We start from the raw sequence: 27,525 nt of genomic DNA on the forward strand, positions 1-27,525 counted from the left end.
TCAAAGTTCCCCTGAGCCACTGGCTTATTGGGCTGATGCAGTTAAGGCGTGTCAGTTTCATAGCCAATGGTGATGTGGCCAGCATCATGTTGACTGCCTTTGACTATCCTAATCCAGTGTTTTTCAAGGTTTGGATCGCAACCCAGTACTGAGTCGTGGCATGTAAGGCACTGGGTCGCTTTGCTCCGCACCCAGGGACCCTTAGCGGCTCTGGTCAGCACCGCCGACCGGGACGTTAAAAGTCCCAACAGCGGTGCTGTCCAGCTAAGGCAGGCTAGTGCCTACCTGTTCCGACAACGCGCTGCAGCCAGCAGCAGGTCCGGCTTTTAGGCAGGGGGGCCATGGGGCTCTGCGTGCTGCCCCCACCCCGAGCACCGGCTGGGGGGTGGTGCCTGCGGACGAGAGCTGCGTGGAGCTGTTTGCGTGCCTCCGCCTAGGAGCCGGACCTGCTTCTGGCCGCTTCTCGGGTGCAGCGCGGTCTGCAGTGCCAGGACAGGTGGGAAGCCTGCCTCTGCACCCCGGCTATGCCGCTGACCAGGAGCAGCCGGAGGTAAGTTGGTGACCCAACTCTGTGCCCCAAGCCCCTACCCCAGCCCTGAGCCCCCCCCAAACCTGGAACCCCTTCCTGCACCCCAAATCCCTCATCCCCGGCCCCAGCCCAGAGCCTCCAGCTGAGAGCCCTGACCCCCCTCCCGGACCCCAACCCCTGCCCCAGCCCAGAGCCCCTTCCCACACCCTGAACCCCTCATTCCCGGCCCCGCCCCACAGCCCTCACACTCTCACCCATGAGCCCCTCCCACACACCGAGCCCCTCATCCCCAGCTCCGTTGGGTCACAGGCATCAACAATTTTCTTCAGCTGTGTCCCCAGAAAAAAAGTTTGAAAACCACTGTCCTAATCCGATGGATCAGTTACCCATTTTGCAGCTGGGTGAACTGGAGGTGGCCTTTCTGTGTGAGAGTGGGTGAGACTCAAGCCCATGACTTTCAGGATTGTAGGTGAGTGCCTTAACCACACAGGCACCGCACCTCTGAGTAGGGTGGGATAGGCTTTTGAAGGTGATGACAAGAAGCTTAAACTTGATGGGCTAGCAGATGGAAAGATTTGACAAGGGGAATGACATGATCTAGTAAGAAAAGGAAGATGATGATAGTGGCTGCATTTTGTTTGGATGGCAGGGGACAAAGTTGGGATGTAATACTTCTACACTCCTATATAGTGCTTTTCATCTATATATATCTCAAAGCATTTCACAATCTTTAATATATTTATTCTCACAAAACCCCTCTGTGAAGTAGGGAAGCATTGTTATCCCCACTTTGTAGATGGGGGAACTGAAGCACAGAGAGGCTAAGTGACTGCTGAAGCTCACGGGGGAATTCTGTGGTGGAGCAGGGAAACGTACCCAAGTCTCCCATGTCCTAGGCTGGTGCTCTAACCACTGGACCATCCTTCCTTTTGCTGAGAGCCTGAATGAGGGATTTGGCTATGGGGATGGAAAGGATAGATCTTGGAGATGTTGAGGACAAAGAAGCAGTGGGATTTGGTTATGGCCTTGAAGGTGTTGGGCAAGGGAAAGGGAGGGGAAACTCCAGAACAACCACCAAATTGGTGATGGTGTTGACAGCAATGGAGAGTTGGGTAAGTGGAGAAGCTTTGGGAGGGAAGATGAGAAAGTTTGGTTTTGGCCAAATTAGAAGATATCCCAGAGGCGATATTAAGAGACAGGCTGGGATATGGGGTTGGGTGGGAGAAGAGAGCTGTGTACTGAATGGTATGTGATAATGTAATTAAAGACAGCACCCCAGTACCTATGCACAAGAGGGGCCTGAATTCATGTTGCTGGGGCATCCTTAATTCTGGCATTTCCTAACTTGTAGGTGCTTGATTTGCAACCTTAATAAATAAATTAATGAATAATGTAACTTTTTATATATGTTTTGGGCCTTTGTTTCCTAGATAAGATTTTTCTATTGGCCTTGGCTATTGTGCTATTGCCACTGTAACACACACTGAGAGTGGTTAATAATATGTAAATAATGCACATTTGTTTATAACGTGCTCAGATATGAAGTCTTCTTATCATTTGATGATAGAAACCTTAAATCAGCAACATTTTTTTTTTTTTAACGGAAGCCCTTCTAAATCAACAATTAGCAATACAGTGAAGGAAAAAAATGTGTTGGGGAAGCGATATGTTTGTCTTTGATACCTATGACCAATTCAGTTTTAACACATTTGTACAGCCTGGACATTTAGACCCCAAACCTGCAACCCTTCACACACATGAGTAATTTAACATACCCGAGAAGTCATATTGAAGTCAGTGGGATTACTTGCATGCATAAAGTTATTTATGTACAGAAGAATGAGGATCACTGGCAGGATCAGGGCTCTGAACTGTCACCCAGTTCAGTTGCTCTTAACGGTTTGGGCTTTTGGGTCAAAAACTTGTGAAATGGTAACACTGTTAGTCCCATGAAGAGTTCATTAGCTCTGCTGTACTTCCTCACAGGCTTTTTTTTTAAGAAGATGCAACTACAATAATTTCTTTTAAAAAGCTGTTTCTTTAAGAGTACAAAGATTATTGGAAGAACTATAGGACACACAGAGTTAAGAAACACAAGATTTTAGAGCATATTCAGTTTATATGTAGAATGAACTGCATAAATGTCGTCTTTATTAGTTCACCAACAATAATATGTTAATGCATGTCTGTCTTCCCTTAGTTGCAGGGCACGATTCTTCAGTATGTGAAGACCTTGATGGAAGTGATGCCTAAAATCTGTAGGTTACCTAGACACGAATATGGCTCTCCAGGTTGGTTTACCTTTGATGTTACCACCATTGCATTAATAAGAGGACATTAATTCCTGGCTTCCAGTATATTTTTATAAACAATTCATGTATGTACATCTCATTGTAAATTATTTGCTCTCAAATAGCCATTGGGCAATGAGTGTAGGGGCAGAATAGGAATTGTTTCTAAATCTTCTATTGCTCTCTTTCATACTTACATAGGGTTCCCAGCCTTGCAATTTCAAATAGCAGTTCTGTTTAAATCTCTGTAATCTAGTTCCCAGTTCTCTGGAAAAGTTTCCTGCTTATTTCTTGTCCTTGTCAGATATAAGATACAGTGTATTAGACAATCTTTGAAGGAGTACTCAGTGCAAACTGGGATATAGTTCTGCAGAATAATTACGTTTAAGGTTTGCTGGGGGCGTCCTAGCCATTTAATGAGTCACAGTAGTTGGAGGAGAAGAAGCTACTCTGGAAGCTGGATGCCACAAAAGAGAATTAATTGCTAATTAGTATTTGTCATACTGTTGATTCCAATTTTGAAATGGCTTTCCTACCCTCAAACACCCCTTTTCCACAACTTCTAACAACACAAATGAATCCTTATATTTGCCACCCACCTTTAGAGCATTCTTTTATTTTTCCTGTGTTACTTAGGTTTATTAAACTGGAATAAGGTTGATTTTGCTTCCCATAGCATATTTGACTCTCACTGCAAAGGCTGAACCAAATCAAAGATTTGCTAAGTGTTCCTTCCTGTTTTTCTCTCTGGAGCATAGAAATGGATGAGTCATATCAATTAACCATTATAAAAAATTTGAAGTGTTTAGATGTCCTTTGTGCCTGGATTTAGGAATAAGCAACAGGTGCTACCATACATAGAGCCACGTAGGCCCCTATGTGGGGAGAGCCTGAATAAGGATTAGGAAGGTGAATTTCACCTTGGCGAGATTGCGTCAGAAGATTCTTTTTGGGGATGGGGTCCCTCCTGCCCTGAGGAATGAGCAGCAGGGAAGAAGTTGCCTGGGCTCCTTGGAGAAATCTGCTTAGGACTCCTCAGAGGACTCTTTCTACGGAAGGATAAAACTCAGGAAGGGTAAAACTCATTTGTGTAGGAGACAGAGATGCCTTCTTTTGGAGCTAAGCTTTCTCAGACCTCGGCACTTTCCTTTCCAAGTGCCATCTGCGTTTCTTCGACCTGGTCTTCACTAATAAAAACACCATAGCATAAAATACATTTAGAAAAAATAACATGTTATCTTCCCTTTTGGAGGAAGAGAAGGAGAAACCTCACATAGCAGATGCTGGTCATGTTCCTCAGTGCACTACGGGATGGTGCTCGGAAACCACAGGTGATGGGTGTGGTATAAGAAACTGAACAGAAAACTTGTTTGGAGACTCAGGGCGTTCACATTACTCCCTGTGTGACCCTCTCCCCAATAGCAGCATTGATCCCTCTGGAACCATACTATATTTTCATGATCTCTGTTGGCTGCTGCCCCAACCCTCCCTGCTGTGAGGGTAGGGGGGAGGGAGGGGAAAGCTTAGTGTGACATGGGGGAACCAGTGTTATTGTCTGTGGGGAGAAAATGTTGCAGACAGTAGCCATCCCTCTTCAGCCTCAGGGGTGGCTCCAGGCAGCAGGGCAGCAAGCGCGTTCCTGGGGTGGCAAGCTGCGAGGGGTGGCCTGCTGGTTACTGTAAGGGCGGCAGGCAGGCGGCTTTTCGGTGGCATGCCTGTGGGAGATCCGTCGGTCCCGCGGCTTTTGCGGCAATTCGGTGGTGGGGATGGTGCGGCACCAGCAGATCTCCCACAGGCATGCCGCCGAATCGGCATGACCAGCGGACCGCCCGCAGGCATGCCACCGAAAGCCTCCTGCCTGCCGTGCTTGGGGAGGCAAAAACATAGAGTCGCCCCTGTCGCTTCTTCCTCCCTCTGGCCTACACAGCCCTAACCCGGCAGACTGAGAGGGGAGGGATGTGTGCTGTACAGTCACTGCTCTGTCCTCTCCCTTCTGTCCCACCCTTCCCCGTACCAGTTTCTTCCATGTTTTGCTCCTCTTGGCTCACGTTAGTGGAGGGAAGCGTATAGGCCATAACTTCTATGCGCTGTCCACTCCTCCACCTCCTATAGCTCTCAGCACAAGTACCTTAAACAAATGTGTAACTGTACTAGCAATACGCATGGGTATCACTGAAGATACTCAGTTGCTATTTTAGTTCTCTGGTACAAACTCATTCACACATCGCTCTCATTGTCTCAGCTGCCTAGCCACAAAGACCAAAGCTGCTGCTCTGATCCAAAGCTTTAATGCATAAGGATCTGGACTGGCTTAATGTACTGCACATTTATCAATTCAGAATCTATTTCCCAGTTCACATCTACATATGAATAGCCATCATTCTCTATCTGAGTACACTTAGTAAGCCCCTAATTACATTACACAGCTCAGAGTTTTCATTTGGAATGTTTTATTGGATGCCATTAATTATATAGGACTTGAGCAATTCCAATCATGTCTGTCCTTTCGGATTTTTAATGACTCTTTATCCATGCTAAAAGGAACAGAGGATGGAGATATGGGCAGCTGAGTTCAAGAGGCCTCCTTGCCAAAGATTTTGTTTCCATAGAAACGATCTTTAAGTGGTGTGCAACTTACTCATCCTGTATTTTAGATAAATATTTTTATGACTGCATTAAACTAAAGGATTTTGGAGGTGAGGGGGGGACATTGCAGTAGCTCTCAAGTTCTTAAAGGAACACTGTCTTGCATATTTAAGCATATTTTATTTATCCGTTTAAGTCATCTTAGAAATATAATTGTCCCATATTTGTCTTTTTCTTTTCTATTACTAATTTCTTGTAGTGTTTGAATATGACTACAGTTGTTTTTGATCATCTAGCCATACTAAAATGTCCTTGGGAATCAGAAAAAAAGTGCTTATGTCAGCGCTGCTGCAGTGATAAGGTTAGATTTGTGCTACTGCTGGAAAACCTGCAGAGGGAAAGATTTAAAAAGGGAGCGGTGAAGACAGAGCCTTCCAAAATATAAACAGAGAGAGGGGATAGACTTTTTAAAAATTATTATTAAATAAATTACCACCTGAAGATTGCATTGGAGTAAACTTTTTTTTAAAGTTTATGTCAAATTTTGTGACTAAGTTTGAAAATGCATATGAAAATAGAGTCGGGGGGGCAAAACCTGGCTTAGGACAAAGTATGACCCAAAAGAATCCCTGAACCACACTGAAACTGTTTTTTCTATCCTTTAAAATATTTGGGAATGTTTCACCCCAGGTGAAATCTCTCCCACAGCAATTTGGGGAGTTGCCTCTTCTGAGTGCACACAAACTGGAGTTCCAGGACACAGCAGAAGGGCTTTGACAGCAACTGATTCTTTGGGCTTTTTTAACAAACTGGGGGCTATGGGAACAGGAGCTCATCTGTGGGGAGGTGGATGGGGGGAGGAGGCTCACTGGAGCCTGCTGGGGTGAGACTGGAAGGAAGTATGTTGTAGGTTACTCTGAAGACTCTCCTTTGCGGAGGGAATTTGGAGGGAGGCAGGGCTCACAGGAGTGTATTGGGGAGGGGATGTATGTCAGAGGTAGGCAGGAGAAGGCATGGACTATTGAGGAGGTAGGGAGAAGGAGGGGAAGGCCCCTTTGAAAGGTCTGATAGCAGTTTACTTACCAAAATGAACCTTTACTTTCAAGCGTTTAGTATTCTGAATTTGAGATTTCATTGCAGAAAGGAAAATGAAAGAATTTCACTGAGGTAATTTGAAAGCTGATTGCCTTGGAGATAGCCTTCAAATCTCTATATGTACTCGATGGGGGAAAAAATATTCTAGTTAATTGTCAGAAAACAAGGCAGAAATTGAAAAAGCATTTTCATCAGATGAAAACAAAGTGGCCTTGGCTAGACAATAAATAATCTTCTAAATATGAAAAACAGAATAACATAATTTTTGTTCAGTGAATACAATAAGCAATGTGTGTAATGCATGCAGGCCCTGATCATTCAAAAACAAATATATGTGCACAGAGCATAATCCAACTGAAGTCAGTGGGACACAAAGCACATAAAGTTAAGTATGTGTGTATTTCTTTGCATGGTCAGGGCCAGAGTTTGTATTAAAAGTTCTATGAGAGAACATAAAATTAAAGGTTATGCCGTAGCACACTGCTTGTTAGGAGGCATTTTATAATGAACAGTAGCAGAGATTTCATTTAATAATAAAAACCCAAAAGGCACTGTGCAGAAAATCATAGAGCCCAGCTCAGTTCTTTGAAAGAACAAATGTCATTAGTCTATACTTCAAACATACTATAGTAGCAAATTTTGTGTTCTTTTAGACCTTTGGGACATGGTTGACAAGAGCTTTTAGCTATGAAGCAGGATAGTTTTATAGAAAAGGAAAGGAAACCTTAAATGGAGAAATCCAACCCATTTTAAATTGCCTATGTCGACTTAATCTGTGTGCTAATTAATTTAGAAAGCCAGACCACATCACTGAAATGTGACATCTGCCATGTGAGCTCTTTTGAGATAGGATTTAGGAAGCAGAGATGGGGCCTAATCCTTTGTTAATCCTCTGCATTTACGAAATACATTTTATATCAAACAACCTTTGTTTCTGATGAGAGTGATGTAAGACAGCTGCAGAGGTTATATGTACGAATAACATTAAATACTTCCTAGTTACACCTATCCTCCCCAGCCTTGTACAAATGAAGGGATTTAATTAAAATTACTGTTAGCCTGGAAAAAAACCTAAATGTATTTATCTTGGAGATATTGTATATATTCAGATGATTCAATAACTTACAAATTTGCCTATTGCATTTATGTTCACAAATTAGTGGGAAGAAGGAATGCTGCAGACAAAGAAATAAGACTATCGCTGCCAGGACTCTGGTGATGTTAGTTTTTTTTAAAGGCTCCTAGAAAGGTTTCCTCCTTTTTTGTTGTATATTAATTGCTTAATCTTTTCCAAAAGTGACATATGTACTACTTATGATGTGGTCAGATATAGATAAAGGTTGGTGTCACTGAAGCAGTAGCCGAAGCACTAGCCAAAACTTGAAGATACTTTCTGCTCTGATCTCAAGCAGATACTGCTGTTTGTAGAATTGTTGTTTAGGGTTCCATAGCATCTGACTTATAAAGTTAGACCTGTAGGCGAATTTGTTCACCCTCTGGGTAAGGTGGTGATTGCATATGGGGAATACTGGTAGTGTCATTTAATAACCACCCTCATCCCATGCTCATTCTGGCATTTATAACTTATTTTATAAAGAGCTTTAATCTAAAATTGCAGTAGCATAAATATTACAATTAATTTTACAAAGCCTCACTCTAATTTGAATCAATCAAGGATTTGAATTCCTCCACCTTGCCAGACGCAGGGTGAGTCTGACTCAGGGCTGGGGAGGGCTGCCTCAGGTTTGTGTGTGGTACTTCTCTGGGAAGTCCCATGGCAGGGACTGTGATGAGAGAGCAGAGTGGCAGTGTGTGACAGGAGAGTTGAAGGTAGTCCTTTCCCTCAGCCATTCTGCTGACAGTTTCACTGTCTCAGGTCGCAGGAATTTATAAAAAGAAAAATCTGGGACAAAACCTTTTTTGTAAAACCAACTGGGCCAGGCCCTGAAAAGCAGGACATTCCTGGTGCTTGGGGACATGTGGTCACTCTAAATTGTAGATCCAGAGCATGGATTAAAACAAGCTCACTGTTTGACAAAACAACATAATAAGCTTTCAGGGATTTATTATTAGGTATCATGTAAAACTGAACACCAGAAATATTTTCAACAAAACCTTTTTAGTGTCTCATTTGCTTCTTGTAGGTTGTTTATTGGAATAACCCAAAGTAGGTAACATGCAGCTCTTAAGCCATAATTTCAAGTGCAGGTGAAAGATAGCAGCATGTGAAATGGGACCCAGCTAAATGTTTGTTTATAAAGGAAGGCCTTGTTATAACACATACTCCTTTCACAGCGTATCCTTTATGGAGACTGGGGCTATGCAAAGGAAGCAGATTTTTTTTTTTCAGAGTGGCTGCAAGGAGCTCTATTACTTGGTGTGGATATATAATACCCAGTATTTTATTTTATTTTGTTATACAAAATATAAACCTTATCAAAAGAAGATCAAAGTAACTTGATAATGGTGTGTAAGTACCTTGGTAGAGAGAAAATACCAAGTACTAAAGGGCTTTTTAACTAGCGGAAAAAGGCATCACAAGAACCAATAGCTGGAAGTTAAAGTCAGACAAATTCAAATTAGATATAAGGTGCATTGCACTGGGAGCTCATCTTCAGTTGCCAATATGATCCCAAATCCTTTTCAGGGTCTCTGCCTTCCCGGATACAGTTCCATGTGTTATCCCACCCCCCTGCCCCCGCCTTCTGTAGACATGGCTTGCATTCCTTGCATGAAAGATGCTACTAGAAAAAAAGTTGTACAAAGCTCTACAATTATATTCATCCTCAGTGAGGCAGTGAGGGACTTGATATCTACATCAACTTTTCCTTCTTGTTCCACTCCCCATCTCACCCTACTATCTGCTGTTTTGGTAAAGGGGAAACTATTTCTGTTCCATATGATTTTATCCACTTAACTAGATTTTTTTATCAGATGATTTCAGTAAGTTAATAGATGTGTATGTGATAACTATTGAAATAATTAGCCTTGACTCCTCAAAGGTTTTCACATTTTTTTTCTTTTCTTTTAAATAAATATATATATATGCACACACACACATCAGGTATCCTGGAATTTTTCCACCATCAGCTGAAGGACATTGTCGAATATGCAGAACTGAAGACTGTGTGTTTCCAGAATTTGCGGGAAGTGGGAAATGCTGTGCTCTTCTGTCTACTCATCGAGCAGAGTCTGGTAGGTGCTTAGGAAGTTACTTTAAAACTGTGTGTATCCAAAAACGTTCTTCAAAAATCGCTGTCATTGATGCCTTAAGCTAAAATTACAGACATGACTTCGGAAAGTTTTCTTCAATTGTAAAACAATCTCCCTTAAGAAAAAATATCTTTTGGGTGCAGAAACATTGGTGAGTTCTCTCTTACAGCCTTGCAAAGCTCAGACTTGGTACCAATGTATAGACGTGGTTGAATGCTAAGGAAGAACGTGCCAGCTCCACTTCTTTCTCAGCTCTCCTCGCTGTCCAGTTTATGGGTGGTTGGGGTGGGTCTGTGCATCCTGAAAGCTGGGATGGGTAGGTGCATCTTATCTTCACAAGGAAAGGTAAATTGCCACAGTGGTAGCAGATGGACACAGAGAAGGTAGAGAAAATCAGTCCTAGAATAAAAGTGTGAAAAAATCAGAAGAGAGCTTTGGCTCACAGACCAGGAGTACCCTCTCTTGGTCTACACAATATAAGCCCCTCTACTTAAAATTAAAATAGAATCATGACTGTACCGTTTATGTTATCTTCTGCTAGCACTAATCACACAAGCTACTAAAATTGTATGTAAAAACCCAAGAGCCTAAAAGAACACACTTGGTAAAACTCTTTGCCTCATGTTTTGTTGTTAGAGCTAGTACAACATTTTTGCCGTGAAACATGGCATAGTCTGCCTAAGAGAGTATGTACTCCCCATCGCTTGGGACATTTACCACTTTACTGGGGAAAAAAATGTAGAAAACCTACTGTGGTGCACAGTCCTGCATTAGCAGTGGGGTGGACTAGGCCTGAAAAATTTTTCCCATCTCTAACATCTGCAATTCTAGTGGACATTTTGAAATAAACTCATTTATGGAAAGTAGAAATTTAAATCTTTGTTTCTCCATATACTGTCAATCATAGCTCAGGTGTTAATGCCATTGCTCTTTCTATGTAGGTTATTGAATATCAGTGAGATGGCACTGCACCAACCATGAATTTATGCATGCCCTCTTGCAACTCCATTTGATGGAAGAGTGTATCTGAAAATATTTTACCAGTGAAAACAGATGCAACTTCCAAATCCCCTATGTACTAAATTGGCTGTCTGTGGTTGCAATATTTTCAACACACTGTTCTCTTATATCATGTAGTAATCTTCTTATCCTGTGCTCCAGCTTTTGCTTAGTGTTTTTTGGAGGAAGGTGGCAGTTAGTTCTCTCTCTGTGTGGGTACTTCTGATCTCCTATTGTCATAAAATCTGAGTGCCTCTTAGGAATCTAAAAAGAGGAATAACAATGTGTTGGGTTTGTATTCTGTGATTCATGTGTAGAAACTAATGTGGCACATAAGGTGGTCTTCAGGTTGTTGACACCCTGAAATGGATACACCCTACTTATTTCTGTTTTAAAATTCTTGAGTTTGTGTTAAATTCCTATAGCCCTGTATGGACAGGACAGATTGGTAGGGGAAAGGGGGATCACATATGGAATATTCCATTTGTTTTTTAAACTCAGAGTTTGTGTAACAAATGACTAGATGACAAAGAAAATGAGAGAGCTGTTTTTTTCTCTTTAGAAACACAAACGTTAGCATATCAAGAATTTATGTGGCTCTATATTTAACTCAAGAATAGAGTGAACTGGCACAACAGACTTCATCAGTGAGCTCCTAGATGTTCTCAAGTACGCAATGTAACACAACATCACTATTAAGTAGTAGCTGAGGGCCAGGCAGTATATCTGCCAAGGCTGCAATGGCAACTCAAACATTTTTTTATTTTTATATTTTTAATTGCCAGAGGATGTTGTGAAGGCCAAAACTATATAACAGGATTCAAAAAAGAACTAAATAAGTTCAAGGAGGATAGGTCCTCCTTGGCTATTACTAGGATGGGCACGGATGTAACCCCATGCTCTGTTTGCCAGAAGCTGGCAATGGGCGACAGGGGATGGATCATTTGTTGATAGCCTGTTATGTTCATTCCCTCTAAACCACCTGGCATTGGCCAGAGTCGGAAGACCGGATACTGGGCTGGATGGACCAGTGGTTTGACCCAGTATGGCCTTCTTATGTTCTTAGATAATGTACAATGGGATGTACGGTTTGGGGGCTAAGGCGATCTGGGCCAAAGATTTGCTGTGTGACCAAGTCGCTCTCTATCTTTTTGCTTCAATTTTTCCTGTCTGTAAAATAAGGATACACAGGGATGTTGTGAGGTTAAATTATGTGCTGCTTTGTGACTCTCAGGTGGATACAAGGCAGTATAAAGGGGGAAAATGTTATAGTTGGCACAGGTGGCGACACCTCTAGTTATATTTGTCTGACATTTTCCATTATAAGACCTTGTTCTTTTTTGAGTGCTTGCTCATGTCTATTCCACATTAGGTGCGCGCATGCTGCATGCACAGTCACCACAGATTTTCCCCTCAATGGTATCCGTCAGGCCGGCTCTAGCGCCCTCTGGTGCCACACGCTCATGCGCCAGTAATAAGGGGCCCGGCCGGTCCTGTGCCTTCTCAGTTCCTTCTTACCACCTCTGATGATCACTGGAACAACTTCTCTTGCCTTGGCAAGGCATTCGTCGGTGGTTCTGTTATTCCGTCCTTTCACAAGTTTAGTTACCTTCAGTTTATCTCTATTAGTAGGAGTGTTATATACTTGGATCCCCACGTGTTTAGAAGGACATCCTCTGTCCTTGGGGCCGGGCATGCCCCGGTATCTGGGCTTCAAACCCTGCACCTCCTGCGGCACGCCCATGCCAGTGGACAACCCGCACTTCAGGTGTCTGAAGTGTCTCGGGGAGGCTCACGTATGAGAGTCCTGCTGCCAGTTCAAGCCTCATACGAAAAAGGACAGGGAGGCTAAGCTAAGGTCCATCCTGATGGAAGCTGCACTCAGACCAGAGTCGGAGCCACGCCAGTCGGACTCTGCACTGCGTACCTCAGCATTAGTATGAAGTGCTCTTCCAGCGGCCACTCCTCTACGCCCACAAGCAGCACTGTCGACTCCACTCTGCTCACAAATGCCATTGAGTCCAATGAAGCACCATCCTCTGACACCGGGTGAACATTGTGGCGCCAGCGGGATCGCGGTGCCGTCTGCCCCAGAGACATTTGCAGTAGTCAGGGACCTGATGGCTCTCCTGGTTCCGCTGACACTGGTGGGGCAAGTTCTGGCACTGGCGAGGTCATCAAGCAGAAGGAAGCATGTTGCCCCGAGCTCCTATCCAGCACTGGTACTGGCCAGAGGGAAACCGACCTGCTGATGTTGGCAAATACTTCCCTGCTCCAGCACCATTCCCCAGACTCTCGGCACTGGCTGATGGAAGCGAGGGGTACCATCCCTCCGTGGTCCCCTCAAGCCAACTTGTCCTCAGAGTCAGAGGTGGAGTCCTGCACCCAACCAACGGGCCAATACCAGTACACGACCTACGGTCCATCGGATCCTGGTGTGGGTGCTCTTCCAGGTGCCTGGCCCAGTGGGCAGTGGCCTTTTTCTGGAATCTGTTGGATTTTCCCCCGGTATCAGGACTGCCTTCCAGTCGTTTGTACTCGGTGGTGTCTGAGAAAAGGGCCCCTCTGCCCCACCATCTGGCACCCGACCCGGGCTCCAGTACCAAGCCTGGTACCAATACTCAGGACTTGGGGCTGCATGATGTGGTCTGTGCAGAAGAAGAGGAAGAAGGCCCGCTGCCAGTGCAGGCTGCCTCCTCCCCAGACAAAGCTGTGTTGGGGCCAAGCATCTCAGCATTGCAGGATGATTTTAGAGCTTACCAGGAGCTATTGAAAAGGGTGGCTTCTAAGCTAGGGCTGGAAGTGGAGGTGTTTAAAGAGTCCTCACACAGTCTGATCAACATCTTGGCCGCAGTGGCCCCGTCAAAGGTGGCCCTACCCCTCAACGAGGCCGTTATGGGTCCAGTCAGGTCTCTATGGCAGACCCTATCCTCTCTGCTCCCCCACTTAAAAAGAGTAGAGAAAAGTACTATGTTCCCGTCAAGTAGTATGAATACTTATATTCCCACCCCCCTCCTGGGTCCCTTGTGGTTGCAGCGGCCAATGAAAGAGAAAGGAAAGGGCTGCAAGGCGTGACACCTTCCCCCCTTCCCCTCCCCTCCCCCCCCCAAAAACCAAACCAACTGAAGGACTCAAAGAAGCTGGACCTGTTTGGTAAAAAGATTTATGCTACTGGTGGGTTACAGCTCCACATCTCCAACCAGAAAGGCTTACTTGGGCGGTACAACTATAACATCTGGGACTCCATGTCAAAATTCAAGGACACGCTGCTGCAGGAGTCCAGACAGGAATTCTCCGCTCTGGTGGAGAAAGGGAAGGTGCAGCTGACATGGCTGCTAGAACAAAGGCATCAGTAGTGGTCATGCAGGTTCAGCAGTCCATTCAGGACCTTCTGTTTAAGGGAAATTGCAGACGGATGCAAATTTCCATGGGCTGAAAGATTCTAGAGCCACTGTCAGGACCCTGGGCGTCTATGCCCCAGCATCTTAGGGAAAGCACTTAAGACCTCTGCACCTGGTCTGCTTCTTGGCTCTGCCGCCTTGCCGAGACCTGTTTAAGAACTGGGCAGAGGTTATGAGCACATACAACTGCCATCTTCCACCTCAGCTCATTATCGGGCTCACACGAATATCCAGGAGTCCCCAAGCAGAATTTTTTTGAATGGGCACTTGTTATATCAGTTCCCATACCAGATCCTGCCCTTTCCCCCCACCTCCACCTTGTTTTCAGACAACTCTTATATTTCAGCCTGGCGTGGTCCCTCATGAAATCAGACCACTGGGTGCTGAGAACAGTGGAAGAAGATTGCAGGTCCCTTCCGCAATCTTCCTCGACGGGCCCTACACAGTCGGCTCCCAGGCACCCCGAGTCATCAAAGCACTCATTATGACGAGACACTCGAGGTCAATATCGCAATCCCCCCTGCACTAGATCCAGCTACCCCCATTTTCCAGCCACCTTTCTTATTTCCTGGCTACCTGGATCCAGATCACCTAAGACTGCTGGGTTTTCAGCACAATAGAACTGGATTACATGATCCGGTTCCTGTCCACCCTATCTTTCCATCCCCTCTCAGTGACCCTTCTCATGAGCTCCTGTTGGAGTAAGAAGTCCAGTCCCTCTAGATGGGAGCTGTGAAGGAGGTTCCCTTTCACTTGAGAGGAAAGGGGTTCTGTTCCCGCTACTTCCTAATTCCAAAAGCCAAAGCGGGTCTAAAGACTCTTTTTAGACTCATTTGGCCTTGACTACTGCAACATTCAGATAGTCCATTTAAAATGCTACTGCTAAGATCTTCCTGGCTGTTTGTTCTGACCACAGCACCCCTCTCTTGAATCCCTCCTCTGGTTCCTTTTTCTCCTCTCCAGCTCACATAAGCTTCTTGTCTACCTTTGCAACGTAGCCTAATCCTACCTAGCTGATTGACCACCCCCCTTCATTGCTGTGGCAGCATTCCCAGCCATTACCACCCACCAGTCAACCTTCTCCATAAGCACCTTCATGCTACCCACATTGCCCTTTATGCATGGGGGAACAGCTCCCTGACGCTATCCATACAGCCCTCCTTAGGCTAACCTTTGCCATGATGACTATGTTATTGTCTGCCCATCATCAGGCAAGGATGTTATGACTGTCCCTCTCCTCCTTCTCTTTCCTGCTCCATTACTCTAATTTCCCCACTATTGCCATTCTTCTCCGCCCATTAAAAACACAAAAACCTGTCACTAACAAAGCTATGCCAGTTCTTCATCGAATGTATTTCCTTGTAGGGAAGGAGGGCAAAGAGAGATCCAAGGCACCCCTGGTTTGTGCAATGTACTTGACCTACAGAAGCAACAACTGTGTGTGTGACACCCTCTAGTGTCCTGGAGCCCTACCCTTCATCTGCTTGTGTCTTTCTCAGATTGTAAGACCTCTGGTCAGGGATTGTCTCCTATCTATGTGTGTACAGTGCCCAGTAGTACCATGGGGCTCCAGTCCCAATTAGGCCTTTGGGTGCTACCACAATGTAAATGTACTACTAGTACTACTACTACTACCAGCATCTAATTAGATGGACTGTTAGAGAATTTTACTCATTGTGGGTAAATTATTTAATTTCCTTGGAAAAGGGCCAGATCCCTGTGTTTGACTGAAATAAGTCATGGAACATGAAGTCGTCTCTCCTCTGTGGGGGTTGTTAAATCCATTAATGTCAATGAAATATAAAAATGAAAACATAACTGTTTCTCAAATTTTGTTCTGAAGAGGCCTCAGATGAGTCTAGCTCTGATCTCAGCTTCTGCTCTTGGCTGTTTCATACACTGAGAACACACAGGGATTTCCAGAAGCAAACGTATCCAACTTCATGGATATTTTTTTAATATTTGTGAAACAATTTTATTTTTTTTATTCCTTATATTTTAAAGATTTGAAATGTTCCATGCTGGGACCCCCCTCTCCCTTGCCATTAGTCTCCTGCATCTGAGACTTTCTTTCTGGGAGACATGTTTCTGGGTGATAATGGGTTATGGAAACAGTGTTGGTAAAAATAAAAGCATGACTCGCTGCTTTGTTCACATTTGTGTGTGTCTACACAGGATCTGTCTGCCACTTTAACACAGAACTTCCTCATTCTGCATTCGCCTTTTCAATAAATAGCCTCTGTCCTTTAAGAACTGCCAACTCTGGGTGGGAGTAGAGTTGCTGTAACTCTTTGTGAATCCAGGATAACCCACAGAAGCCAAATTGCTGCTAAGTACTTCTGTGAAAATGGAGCCAAAAGCACCATGTGTTTGTTCTAACTGTAGGTGCTTGGTGCCCTCTGGTGTCAGCCACTATTTGTTAGAGAATGTCCGCATGGTTTTAGAAGCAGATTTTGGTGCCCTTGACATGCTGCTGTTTTTTAACTCCTAAATGCGTCTTGTTCCTTTTTGTTCTAGTCGCTAGAGGAAGTGTGTGACCTGTTGCATGCTGCACCGTTCCAGAATATATTGCCAAGGGTTCATGTCAAAGGTATGGGCTGGACGAGCATTTGTTCTCCATCAGTATTACCCTCGCTATTGCTTCCTTGTTGGTGAATTCATCATTCTGAAACTTTCTTACACAAGCGCTATTCATTTGCAATGACAGCAAATTCCTGAATATCTGCAAGCCTGAAAATTGTACAGTACACAGACTAGCAAAAGGCCTATGCCTATTAACCAGGGCTCCCTGGGGTGGGGTGATCAAGAACGCTCTGTGCAGCACACTGGTGATATGCCCACCGCTGCCTCATCCCCACTTGGTGATGAGGTTGAAGAATGCTGGACTTGCTATGAGGTCCCATCCTTCATATCAGCCTTGGCTTGTAGGTGTGCAAAATAAACTTGGGGATGGGGAGGTTTAGGGCTGGATCCTGCAAGGTGCTGAGTACTGTCTCTCTGATCCAGCAAAGCACAACCACATGCATGGTTGCCACAGACTTTTCACATGCTTAAATGCTTTGCTGAATTACCTTGCAGGATTTGTTCCTTCCAGTCTGTCTTCTCTTCGCCCCTTCCTGACAGCTGGAAGGTGAGCTGCTTCTGTTCCCGCATTTTATCCTTCTACCACTGGGGGGGAGGGAAGGGGGCAGGCTTACTCTTTTCCTACTTCTGCCCCACTACCAGCAGCAGCAGATCTATCTGTGCCTCTGCTCATAGGATTCACATAAATAACAAAGTGAAAGAGTCTTATCAGATTTATTGCAGTTACTCAGATCCCTGTAGACAGCCATCAGACTAACCAGATCATTGCAAATTTTATTCACCCACTCACCAGAGAACATTTCCTACTCACCGGTTTGGGGTTGTTTTTTTTAACCTTTCCCTACATAAAACACCTTCACTATAACTCCATCCTCTGGAGGCAAGTATTTTGCATGTGATAAGGGTAATATTAATTGGCTTAGTATGTGTGGGAGTCAAAGTATGTTAGAGACAGCATAAGAGCCTTATTTTGAGGGCAGAAAGTAGTTAATAACAAAATGAGTTTCACTGTTAGTTTTTGCCTGTATAGTTAGTTTCTTTATACTTGAATGTATAATGTAACATTGTTAAAGGAATAAACCTGTCAATGGATACTGTGCATCAAATAAACTGCATACTGAAGAAAAAGCAAGCCATTTTGAATGAAATTACCTGCCAAAGGAATAATTTACACACACAACTCCTACTGTGACAAAAATAAACTGTAACAAAAACATGAATTTCTGTACCACAATATTAATTGTTTATAAAGTGAAGTCACCTAACTTTAAAGGATAATGTGGGGGTTTTTTTCTTTCAGAGGGTGAAAGACTTGATGCTAAAATGAAAAGACTAGAATCAAAATATGCTCCACTCCATCTTGTTCCTCTGATTGAAAGATTAGGAACACCCCAGGTAATGTCTTACATTTTATGCAGAAATATAAGTGCAGAAGCAACCGGAGACCCTGACAATATCAGTAGCCATGTCAGAATTACAAATTTCACACAAAAATTATTCACACAACAGGGCCTCTGGTAAATCCATGGATTCAGTAAAGTTGGTCAGCAGCTTGTGTGCACAGGTGGCTTATTGTCTGAATGTTTGGGACAGTGCAGAAAGTGACATTTTAGGTTTCAGGAGAGGATTAAAGTGTTAATTTCCATGTACACTATTGTGATATAATGGGTGCAAATCCTTTGCTTTACACAAGGGGCTCCCAGTTCAAATTCCACCAAAAGCAACTGATTTGCTCTGTGACCTTTTAAAAAAGTCATTTGTTCTCTTGTGATTCAGTGAACAAATTGGATAAAATCAGAACCTTTTTGGAAACCAACTGTTCTATTTGATCTGAGCTTTCCTGGAAAATGAATTACCAACAGAGAACATTCTTCCTCCTCCATGCCTTGTCCGGGAGCTACTCTTGCTGTCTAGAGGCCGTTCTCCTCTGTGTCCTTGTAGAGTGTGTTTCATTCCCCATTTGCTTCAACAGCTGACAAACTCTCCTTGAGAGATAGGAATTTGGGGGGCCAAAAGGAAATGTTGTTAAGTATAGAGTTCAGACTACTTTTAGCACCATGGGTAGAGTTAGGTGAGCTGTGCTGAGCAAGCAACCCGGTCCCTACTGCAGAGTTCTTACAATGGGAGGGCACAAGCTGGTACAATAGAGCAAGTATTGATTATAAATCTCAGTTTACTACAGGTGTACAGATCACTTCATGCTCACTTTGAAGCACATCAGCCTCTGATAGCAGCAGGCCAGGGAGTCAGTAATAAGTGAGGGAGGGACAGCAGACTCATTTCAGTTAAAAACAACCTTGCAAACCGTGGCGCAGTACAGCAGTGGCTGACCTTTCCACTCAGAAAGCCTTTAAAAGCTTCTCTTCCGTTGAGTGGGTGAAAAAATTAACCCAGATATTTCATGGTTGGTGTTTTCTGGCTTCCACTTGACCCTTGACCCCAGGAGAATTCATGAATGTATTAAAACCTTAAAAGCACTGGTTCAAAAAGAAAAGTCAAAACTAGTGACCCAGCTAGTAATACTGCTTTTGTTTAAACAACCTATTCTGAATTCACTCAATGCATCTGCTCCAAGGCGAAGTGCAGAACTGGAATTGGGGCACGCAGGTAAACTGTCTTACAGTACTCTTGGGGTATGTCCACACAGCAAATTAAAACCCACCGCTGGCCCATGCCAGCCGACTCGGGCTCACAGGGCTCGGGCTGCGGGGCTGTTTCACTGCTGTGTAGACTTCTGGGTGGGAGAGTCCCAGAGCTTGGGCTCTAGCCTGAGCCCAGAAGTGTATGCAGCTATGAAACTGCTCCACAGCCTGACCCCCGCAACCTGGCTGGCACAGGCAAGCCGTGGGTTTTTCTTTGCTGTGTTTTTAGATCAGCATGACACCCTAATACAGCTTTGTCCTGCACTAATATAGGGCTTTCAAACAGAAACCACACCTCCCCCATAACTAATCTGAAATGCTGTTTCATTCACTTTTTATTTCCTCCTCTCAATCTTAGCAAATTGCAATAGCAAGGGAAGGAGATTTGCTGACCAAGGAACGCCTCTGCTGTGGTCTATCCATGTTTGAGGTCATCTTGACCAGGATTCGGACCTTCCTAGATGACCCAATCTGGCGTGGCCCCCTTCCCAGCAATGGTGTGATGCATGTGGATGAATGTGTGGAATTTCACCGTCTCTGGAGCGCGATGCAGTTTGTGTACTGCATTCCTGTGGGAACACACGAATTTACTGTGGAGTATGTATCGTAGGCTGCCAATTATGCACTTGTTTGCAACAGTACTTTATTGTATTTCCCAGCTAGAAGTGGGGATACAAAACATAATGCTGGTGTTCATATTTCTGAGATAGCTCAGTGAGGCAAGCACAGAACAAAGAACAAGGGACTGAGGGGGCCTGTTAGCACAGGAACTCAGATATTAATTGTATCTTTTAAAAATCATGTCTTTTAAATACGTTGGTACATAATAAAAGGTCCCATAAGAAAGAGATCCTAGTGTACACCTCTCCACACCAGTGATGCTTACCCACTACAGTTGCTGAATTTAAGTAAAATAACTTTTATAAGTAATTTATCCGGTACTTGCTTATTTCTGTGGGTTAGCAGCAGGAATGAGCATTCAGAAGTTAGTGTCCTGCAATCTTCAGTTCTTTAGTTTTTAGCATTATGTTTGTCAGTTTTCAGAAGGAAAGATGGAGCTATCATTTGCCTGTCACTGTCCAGTTGTTGATGGGAAGTCTTAGGACATTGCGTCCCTTAATCCACAAAGACCAAATAAACGTGATGGTGTGGCACTGTCAGTTTGTTCTGTTGGTTAATGTGACAGTAGCACTGCTGCAGAGTAATGGGGAGCAAATATTTTTGGAAGAACTTAAAATTGGATAAAGATTTTTAGCATTTCTAGTGCTTGCAGTTTCTAAATATTGTTAATTTAATAGAAAATGATCCTAAAAGACATGGTTTTAAACCTCAGCCTGGAAAACATCTTATGCATAGTTTTTTAGACCCCTATTTTTTGAAGAGAAAATGTCCGATGACTCAGTATTTCATGCTAACTGGTTCTTAGGCGTTTTAGGTGAAATACACAATTTTCATAGACTTTGTACTCTATTACAGACAGTGCTTTGGAGATGGGCTGCACTGGGCTGGCTGTATGATCATTGTGCTTTTGGGACAGCAGCGTCGCTTTGATGTGTTGGATTTCTGCTACCATTTACTGAAAGTACAAAAGCATGATGGCAAAGATGAGGTCATCAAGAATGTGGTATGTTGAAAACATTGGGTTTGTACTCATCGCAATGACTTGTATGAAAAAAAATGGAATTATTTGCATGGGGCTGCATGGTATCTGTAACCATGACTGTATAAAGTGGAGTCAAAGCCCAAGATTATGCAGTAGAGCATTTGCTAGTAGCACCCTATGTTAGGGTTGGGATTTTAATTGAGCCAACCTTTACCTTTCATTGTGACATGGGTTTTCTTACATTTAATGAAACAGATGGTGCCATCTAGATGCACATACGTACCTTTAGAACAGGGCTAGTCCTACTGAAGTTCTAATCCCCATGTCCAAGGCCTATTTCTGGAATTCTGATAAGCAAAGTAGATCTTTAAAAACAAAATTTTAAGTGGACTTTTGCACCTACCACTGGTTGGGAAACATTCATAACTTACCCAGACCACACCCCACCATTGGGGCAGACTTGAGAGAGTTGGCACTGTTTCCTCTTTCCATTACAGATGGTGGCCATACTGGGTCAGACCACTGGTCCATCCAGCCGCCAGTATCCTTCTTTTGACAGTGGCCAATGCCAGGTGCCCCAGAGGGGATGAACAAAACTCAGTAATCATTGAGTGATGCATCCCGTCACCCATTCCAAGCTTCTGGCAAACAGAGACTAGGGTCACCATCCCTGCCAATCCTGGCTAATAGCCGTTGATGGACCTGTTCTCCAGGAACTTATCTAGTTCTTTTTTAAACCCTTTTATAGTCTTGGCCTTCACAACATCCTCTGGCAAAGAGTTCCAGATGTTGACTGTGCATTGTGTGAAGAAATACTTCCGTTTGTTTGTTTGTTTTGAAATCTGCTGCCTATTAATTTAGTGATCCTTAGTTTTTATTATGAGTAAATAACACTTCCTTATTTAAATTTCTCCACATCAGTCATGATTTTATGGACCTCTATCATATCCCCCCCTTAATCATCTCTTTTCCAAGCTGAAAAGTCCCCGTCTTATTAATCTCTCCTCATATAGAAGCTGTCTCTTTTCTGTGCTTTTTCCAGTTCCAATATATCATTTTTGAGATGGGGCAACCCAATCTGCACGCAGTATTCAAGATGTGGGCGAACCATGGATTTATATAGAGGCAATATGATATTTTCTGTCTTATTATCTATCCCTTTCTTAATGATTCCCAACATTCTGTTCGCTTTTTTGACTGCCGCTGCACATTGCTTGGACTCCAAGATCTCTTTCTTGTGTGGTAACAGCTAATTTAGACCCCATCATTTTATATGTATAGTTGGGATTATGTTTTCCAATGTGCATTACTTTGCATTTATCAACATAGAATTTCATCTGCCATTTTGTTGCCCAGTCACCCAGTTTTCTGAGATCCCTTTGTAATTCTTCACAGTCTGTAGTGGACTTCTCTATCTTGAATAGTTTTGAATCATCAGCAAATTTCGTCACCTCATTGTTTACCCCTTTTTCCAGATCATTTAGGACTATGTTGAATAGCACTGGTCCCAGTACAGACCCGTGGGAGACACCACTATTTACCTCTCTCCATTCTGAAACTGACCGTTTATTCCTACCCTTTCTATCTTTTAACCAGTTACTGATCCAGGAGAGGACCTTCCCTCTTATCCCAGGACAGCTTACTTTGCTTAGAAGCCTTTGGTGAGGGACCTTGTCAAAGGCTTCCTGAAAATCTAAGTACACTATATCCACTGGATCACTCTTGTCCACCTGCTTGTTGATCCCCCTCAAAGAATTTTAGTAGATTGGTGAGGCATGATTTCCCTTTACAAAAACCATGTTGACTCTTTCTCAACAAATTGTATTCATCTATGTGTGACAATTCTGTTCTTTACTCTATTTTCAACCAATTTGCCAGGTACTGAAGTTAGGCTTATTGGCCTGTAATTGTCAGGCTCACCTGTGGAACCTTTAATTAAAATTGGCCTCACATTAATTATCCTACAATCATCTGGTACAGAAGCTGATTTACATAACTCTTGGGTGAATACCATCTGGTCCTGGTGACCTATTACCTTTTAATTTATCAATTTGTTCCAAAACTTCTCTAATGACACCTCAATCTGGGACAGTTTCTCAGATTTGTCACCTAAAAAGAATGGCTCAGGTTTGGGAATCTCCCTCACATCCTCAGCCATGAAGACCGATACAAAGAATTCATTTAAATTTCTCCGCAATGGCCTTATCCTCTTTGAGTGCTCCTTTAGCATCTCGATCGTCCACTGGCCCCACTGGTTGTTTAGCCAGCTTCCGGCTTCTGATGTACTTAAAAGTTTTTTTGCTGTTACATTGAGTCTTTGGCTAGCAGTTCTTCAAATTCTTTTTTGGCCTTCCTAATTATATTTTTACATTTTACATTTGCCAGAGTTTATGCTCTGTTCTATTTTCCTCAATAGGATTTAACTTCCACTTTTTAAAGGATACCTTCTTGCCTCTAGCTACTTCCTTTACTTTGTTGTTTAGCCATGGTGGCACTTTTTTGGTCCCGTTTTTTAATTTGGGGGTATACATTTAATTTGAGCCTCTATTATGGTGTCTTTAAAAAGTTTCTTTGCAGGGATTTCACTTTTTGTGCTGTACCTTTTAATTTCTGTTTAACGTCCTCAGTTTTGTGTAGTTCCACTTTCTGAAATTAAATGCTACCATAGTAGGCTGCTGTGGTGTCTCCCTCTCCATGCCCCCCAGGGATGTTAAATTTTATTAGATTATGGTCACTATTACTAAGCAGTTCAGCTATATTCACCTCTTGGACCAGATCCTGTGCTCCACATAGGACTAAATCAAGAATTGCCTCTCCTCTTGTGGTTCCAGGACTAGCTGCTCTAAGAAGCAGTCATTTAAGGTGTCAAGAAACTTTGTCTCATACTTATCACCAGAGTCAGCCAGACTGGTTCATGAGGTGCTGAATTGGCAGAAGACTGCTGGATTGAGGCAGTTGCTGTCAGTGGTTTTATCAAAGGCTGTTTCTGATTTTAATCTCAAAACTTCTTTTCTGAATGTATGTTTTTGACATTGCAGCCTTTGAAGAAAATGGTTGAGAGAATTCGCAAATTCCAGATCCTGAACAATGAGATAATTACTACTTTGGACAAGTATATGAAGTCTGGTGATGGAGAAGGTACACCAGTGGAACATGTGCGCTGCTTCCAGCCCCCTATCCATCAGTCTCTGGCCAGCAACTAAGTGTGGAGAAACAGCCTTACTTTTTACTTTAGTGGCAGTACTTTTGCACCTAGTTAAGCTATAAGCTTAAGAAGAGAAAAACCCTTGTAAGGAATATACCCTAATCTGTATTTCAGTATTTCCTGTGCCTTTTGAATAGTGGTGCTTTGTCTTTTTCAGTCACCAAGCACAATAATGGTATACAGTCCATACTTATTTTTCTAGACTAAAATTTTATATACCGTGATAAAAAGCCTGCAATGTGTTTAAAAAAAAAAAAAAAACTTATTGTCTTACAAACCCCTCTATATCCCTCACCTGATGTGATCATTTTAGACTGGATTGATTCAGATTGTTTTTCCCTCATCTCAAAATATTAGTCACGGTGGTTAAAAAAACGAGTTTGTTTTTTTGTAGAAACATTTAAAAAAAATTCATTGTAATTGTTTATGTATTAGAAAAGCATTAATTGCTTGCTTACTCTTTATAAAAAGAAGGTTCCTGCTGGTGCTTTGTGAATAATTTTTTTAATCAGTTTGATTTTTTTTCCCTAGCAAAATTAAATTGCATTGTGTGATTAGTAATTATGGAAATAAAGGCATTAATTAAAATTCTCACTTTTTAGGCAATGATTCTTTGGAGGTGGTTTACACTCAGAACTTTTACAAGAATCAGTTTAATGCAGTAGCACAGTGGGGGGGGGTCTGTTCACTCTTTTTTTTTTTTTTTTTTTTGAAAACTGATATCATACAGAACTCATTTTCTAGTTTAAGGTTATTAAAAATCAAAAAGTCTTCTTTCCAAGTTAAGCAATCACTGTTTAAAATGATCTTTTGAAAGGGATCCTTCCATTCACTGAACTGTTGTAGCCTATATCACCATGCTTAGATTTAATGATAATAATCATTACTATAAGAGAGAATATTTAAATTATATTAAAGCAACATGATTAGGCACACCTGGAAAGTGTTTAAGACCTGTTGCTGTCTGACTGGTGAACAATACAGGACTTACCTGGTGTTATGTCTTTGTCACATTGTACAGTCTCCACAAATACTCTTCCAGCAGTTGTAACAGCATGTAAGATGTTCCTAGAGTGGGCATGAATGGCTAATTATCTATGTCTTGGATAGAGGTCACATCTGCAAATGATATTGAAGCTGCTTTCTACCCAGTATGCTATAAGAACATCTGAGGATACAACCCTTTAAACCAATGATGGAGGAGAGCAAAACAAAGGGACAAAGTCAAATTCTAGTGCATCCTCTCCCTGGACTGCCTGCACAGCATGACCTATGCCCCTGCTCTCAAGTCCTGACTCTTGAAAAGCTGGGAGCCCCAGAAGGAATGAGTCCAGAAATGTGTGGAAGTGATAGTCAGCTAGGCAGGGGGGATGAGGCTAGTGGTTAAGAAGACATTGAGACAGTCTTAAATATCTGTAGGAGAAATTTTTTCTTGGGGGAACAGAAACTAGAATGAAAGAAGAATAAGCTAGTTTTTAATAATTCTGTGCAGAAAAGAGGATGGGGGCAGTTTAAGGGCTGGTTACCCACAAACTTGCATCAGAATAACTAAATTGGATTTAATTATCCTTTTTTCAGTGCATCTGTTCACATGATCTGTTGCTTTAGAATATAAATGTCCCACTTCAATTTTGCTTAATCTTTTCTGATGGGAAAGAGTGTGGTGGCTGTAGTTTACTGTTTGGGAAACAGGGGAAGGTAATTCACCTGCAGCAGTTCCCTTATTTTGCATACCCTCTCTATGCAATAAAACTCTACCTTGGTACTACAGCCTAACTCACTCTTCCTTGGTGCTGGGCTTTGCGCCTCAAAATTCTACTGGAATTTCTAACCAAGTCTTTAGCTCTTCAAAGTACCCTACCACCACCAATCCTGATCGCTCAAAGATGGAGAGGAGGCAATGTTCCATTTCACCAATACTTAAACTGGCAAGTTAAGTGACTTGCCTGAGATGCACTATAGTTCAAGTGGCCCCCTACTCAGAGAACAGTTTTAATCCTGCTTCTGGCTCTGACTTGCTCTGTGATACCTTAACTAGGCCTTGACTTTCCTAAGAAACTTTGTGTGTGTGTGTGTGTTAAAATCCTTGTTGTGGACGAGACAAAATGCGAATTGTACGTTAGCTGGCAATGGTAAGTCCTAGGAGGGACATTCTAGTTTCCTTCAACCAACTACTGTTAAAACTGCAACTTGCCTTATCCACACTAAGATTTTAGTAGGTTTAAAAAAAAACAAAACAAAACCCTGTGTGGGCATGAGTAAAATGTCAAAAGCACCTTAAGCTCAATCTTCAAAATTGACAAACTTTTAAGGGCCTAAGTCTCAGTGTAACAAGAGTTTGCACACACACACTAGCACTGTAACTATACTGGTACAGCTAAAACAGTACAACCCAGTTATAGGTTGGCTAGGGCTACTAGGTGCTACAGTAATACAAATAATAGAAGTGCTTATGGCTTATTTCCCTTCCTATACAGGAATAAGCTATACCAAGATAAGGCATCTTTTTATCTGGTAAATTGGTACAAACCCTCGTGTAGATGCAGTTTTAACTATTCTGAACCAAAACAGTTTTGTGTTTGTGGACCAGGTCTTTTGACAATAGAATTTAAGCTCTTAAGTCACTTGTGTGCTTTTGGGACTTCTACCCTCAACCTCTAAATGTCTTTCTCCATCTGCAAAATGAGGATAAGTGGGAAAGTTCTTCAAGTGGATCTGCATAGTCCCGGGTCTAGGTATTACACAGCCTCGTGGTGCCTCATGGTAGATCCTTGTGCAACCAGTTCTTACCATTAGAGCACTCCTGCCCCCTCCTGCAGCTCCCCTCAGCACTCCTGAACATTCTGTGTGTGAGGTTGTGTGGGTCACAGCCCCCTCTACTACTGCTGTGACAAAGTAAAATGAACCGCTCTGGTCCATTCAGATCCAGGCTTTTCTTCATTCTTAGTGTCTTGATAGCTGTAGTTTATAGTTGACTGATAAAGAGAGTTGTATAGCTGGTACCTCAGTTCTGGTTTATGGTGGAATTGAAGGAGCTGGTATTCAAGAGGTGTGCTTCATGCCTGGCTGTCTTCCTGGCGTTGGATGACCACATTACCTGAACTACTAGGGCAAGGAACACTCTCCTGCATGTTCCATCTGTTGGATTTTCATGCCCAGACCTTGCCAGGAGAGGCAGAAGAGATTGTAAGTGCTTCTTCTTAAAGAGGGACATGAGGCTCCAGGCACTCATCTGATCCAACGCCTAAGACACCTGCTTTGGCTCCTGTGACTTCTTCCAGCAAGTCAAAGCACCTCAAAGATTCCAGGAAACTGGAACTTTCTTGGGTCCTATTCCAGATCCTGTGGTTCAGGCAGTCAGAGTTTTGAAGGCACTGT

At 43.0% G+C, this 27,525-nt stretch overlaps 1 protein-coding gene across 5 annotated transcripts in view; it reads left to right on the top strand.

The window, feature by feature from the left end:
• Positions 1-24,738, top strand: part of CYFIP1 (cytoplasmic FMR1 interacting protein 1) — a 124,757-nt gene extending 100,019 nt beyond the window's left edge. For all 5 annotated transcript variants that reach the window (XM_054009016.1, XM_054008987.1, XM_054008997.1 and 2 more), the window contains 7 exons: positions 2,730-2,820; positions 9,566-9,696; positions 16,632-16,704; positions 17,998-18,092; positions 19,698-19,936; positions 20,816-20,963; positions 23,981-24,738. In XM_054009016.1, the coding sequence (XP_053864991.1) occupies positions 2,730-2,820; positions 9,566-9,696; positions 16,632-16,704; positions 17,998-18,092; positions 19,698-19,936; positions 20,816-20,963; positions 23,981-24,145 (942 nt within the window). In that variant the 3' untranslated portion in view covers positions 24,146-24,738. The remainder of the gene's footprint in view (positions 1-2,729; positions 2,821-9,565; positions 9,697-16,631; positions 16,705-17,997; positions 18,093-19,697; positions 19,937-20,815; positions 20,964-23,980) is intronic.
• Positions 24,739-27,525: the final 2,787 nt, after the last annotated feature.

This window comes from Malaclemys terrapin, chromosome 1 (genome assembly GCF_027887155.1).
Source record: "Malaclemys terrapin pileata isolate rMalTer1 chromosome 1, rMalTer1.hap1, whole genome shotgun sequence".
Classification (NCBI taxonomy): domain Eukaryota; kingdom Metazoa; phylum Chordata; order Testudines; family Emydidae; genus Malaclemys; species Malaclemys terrapin.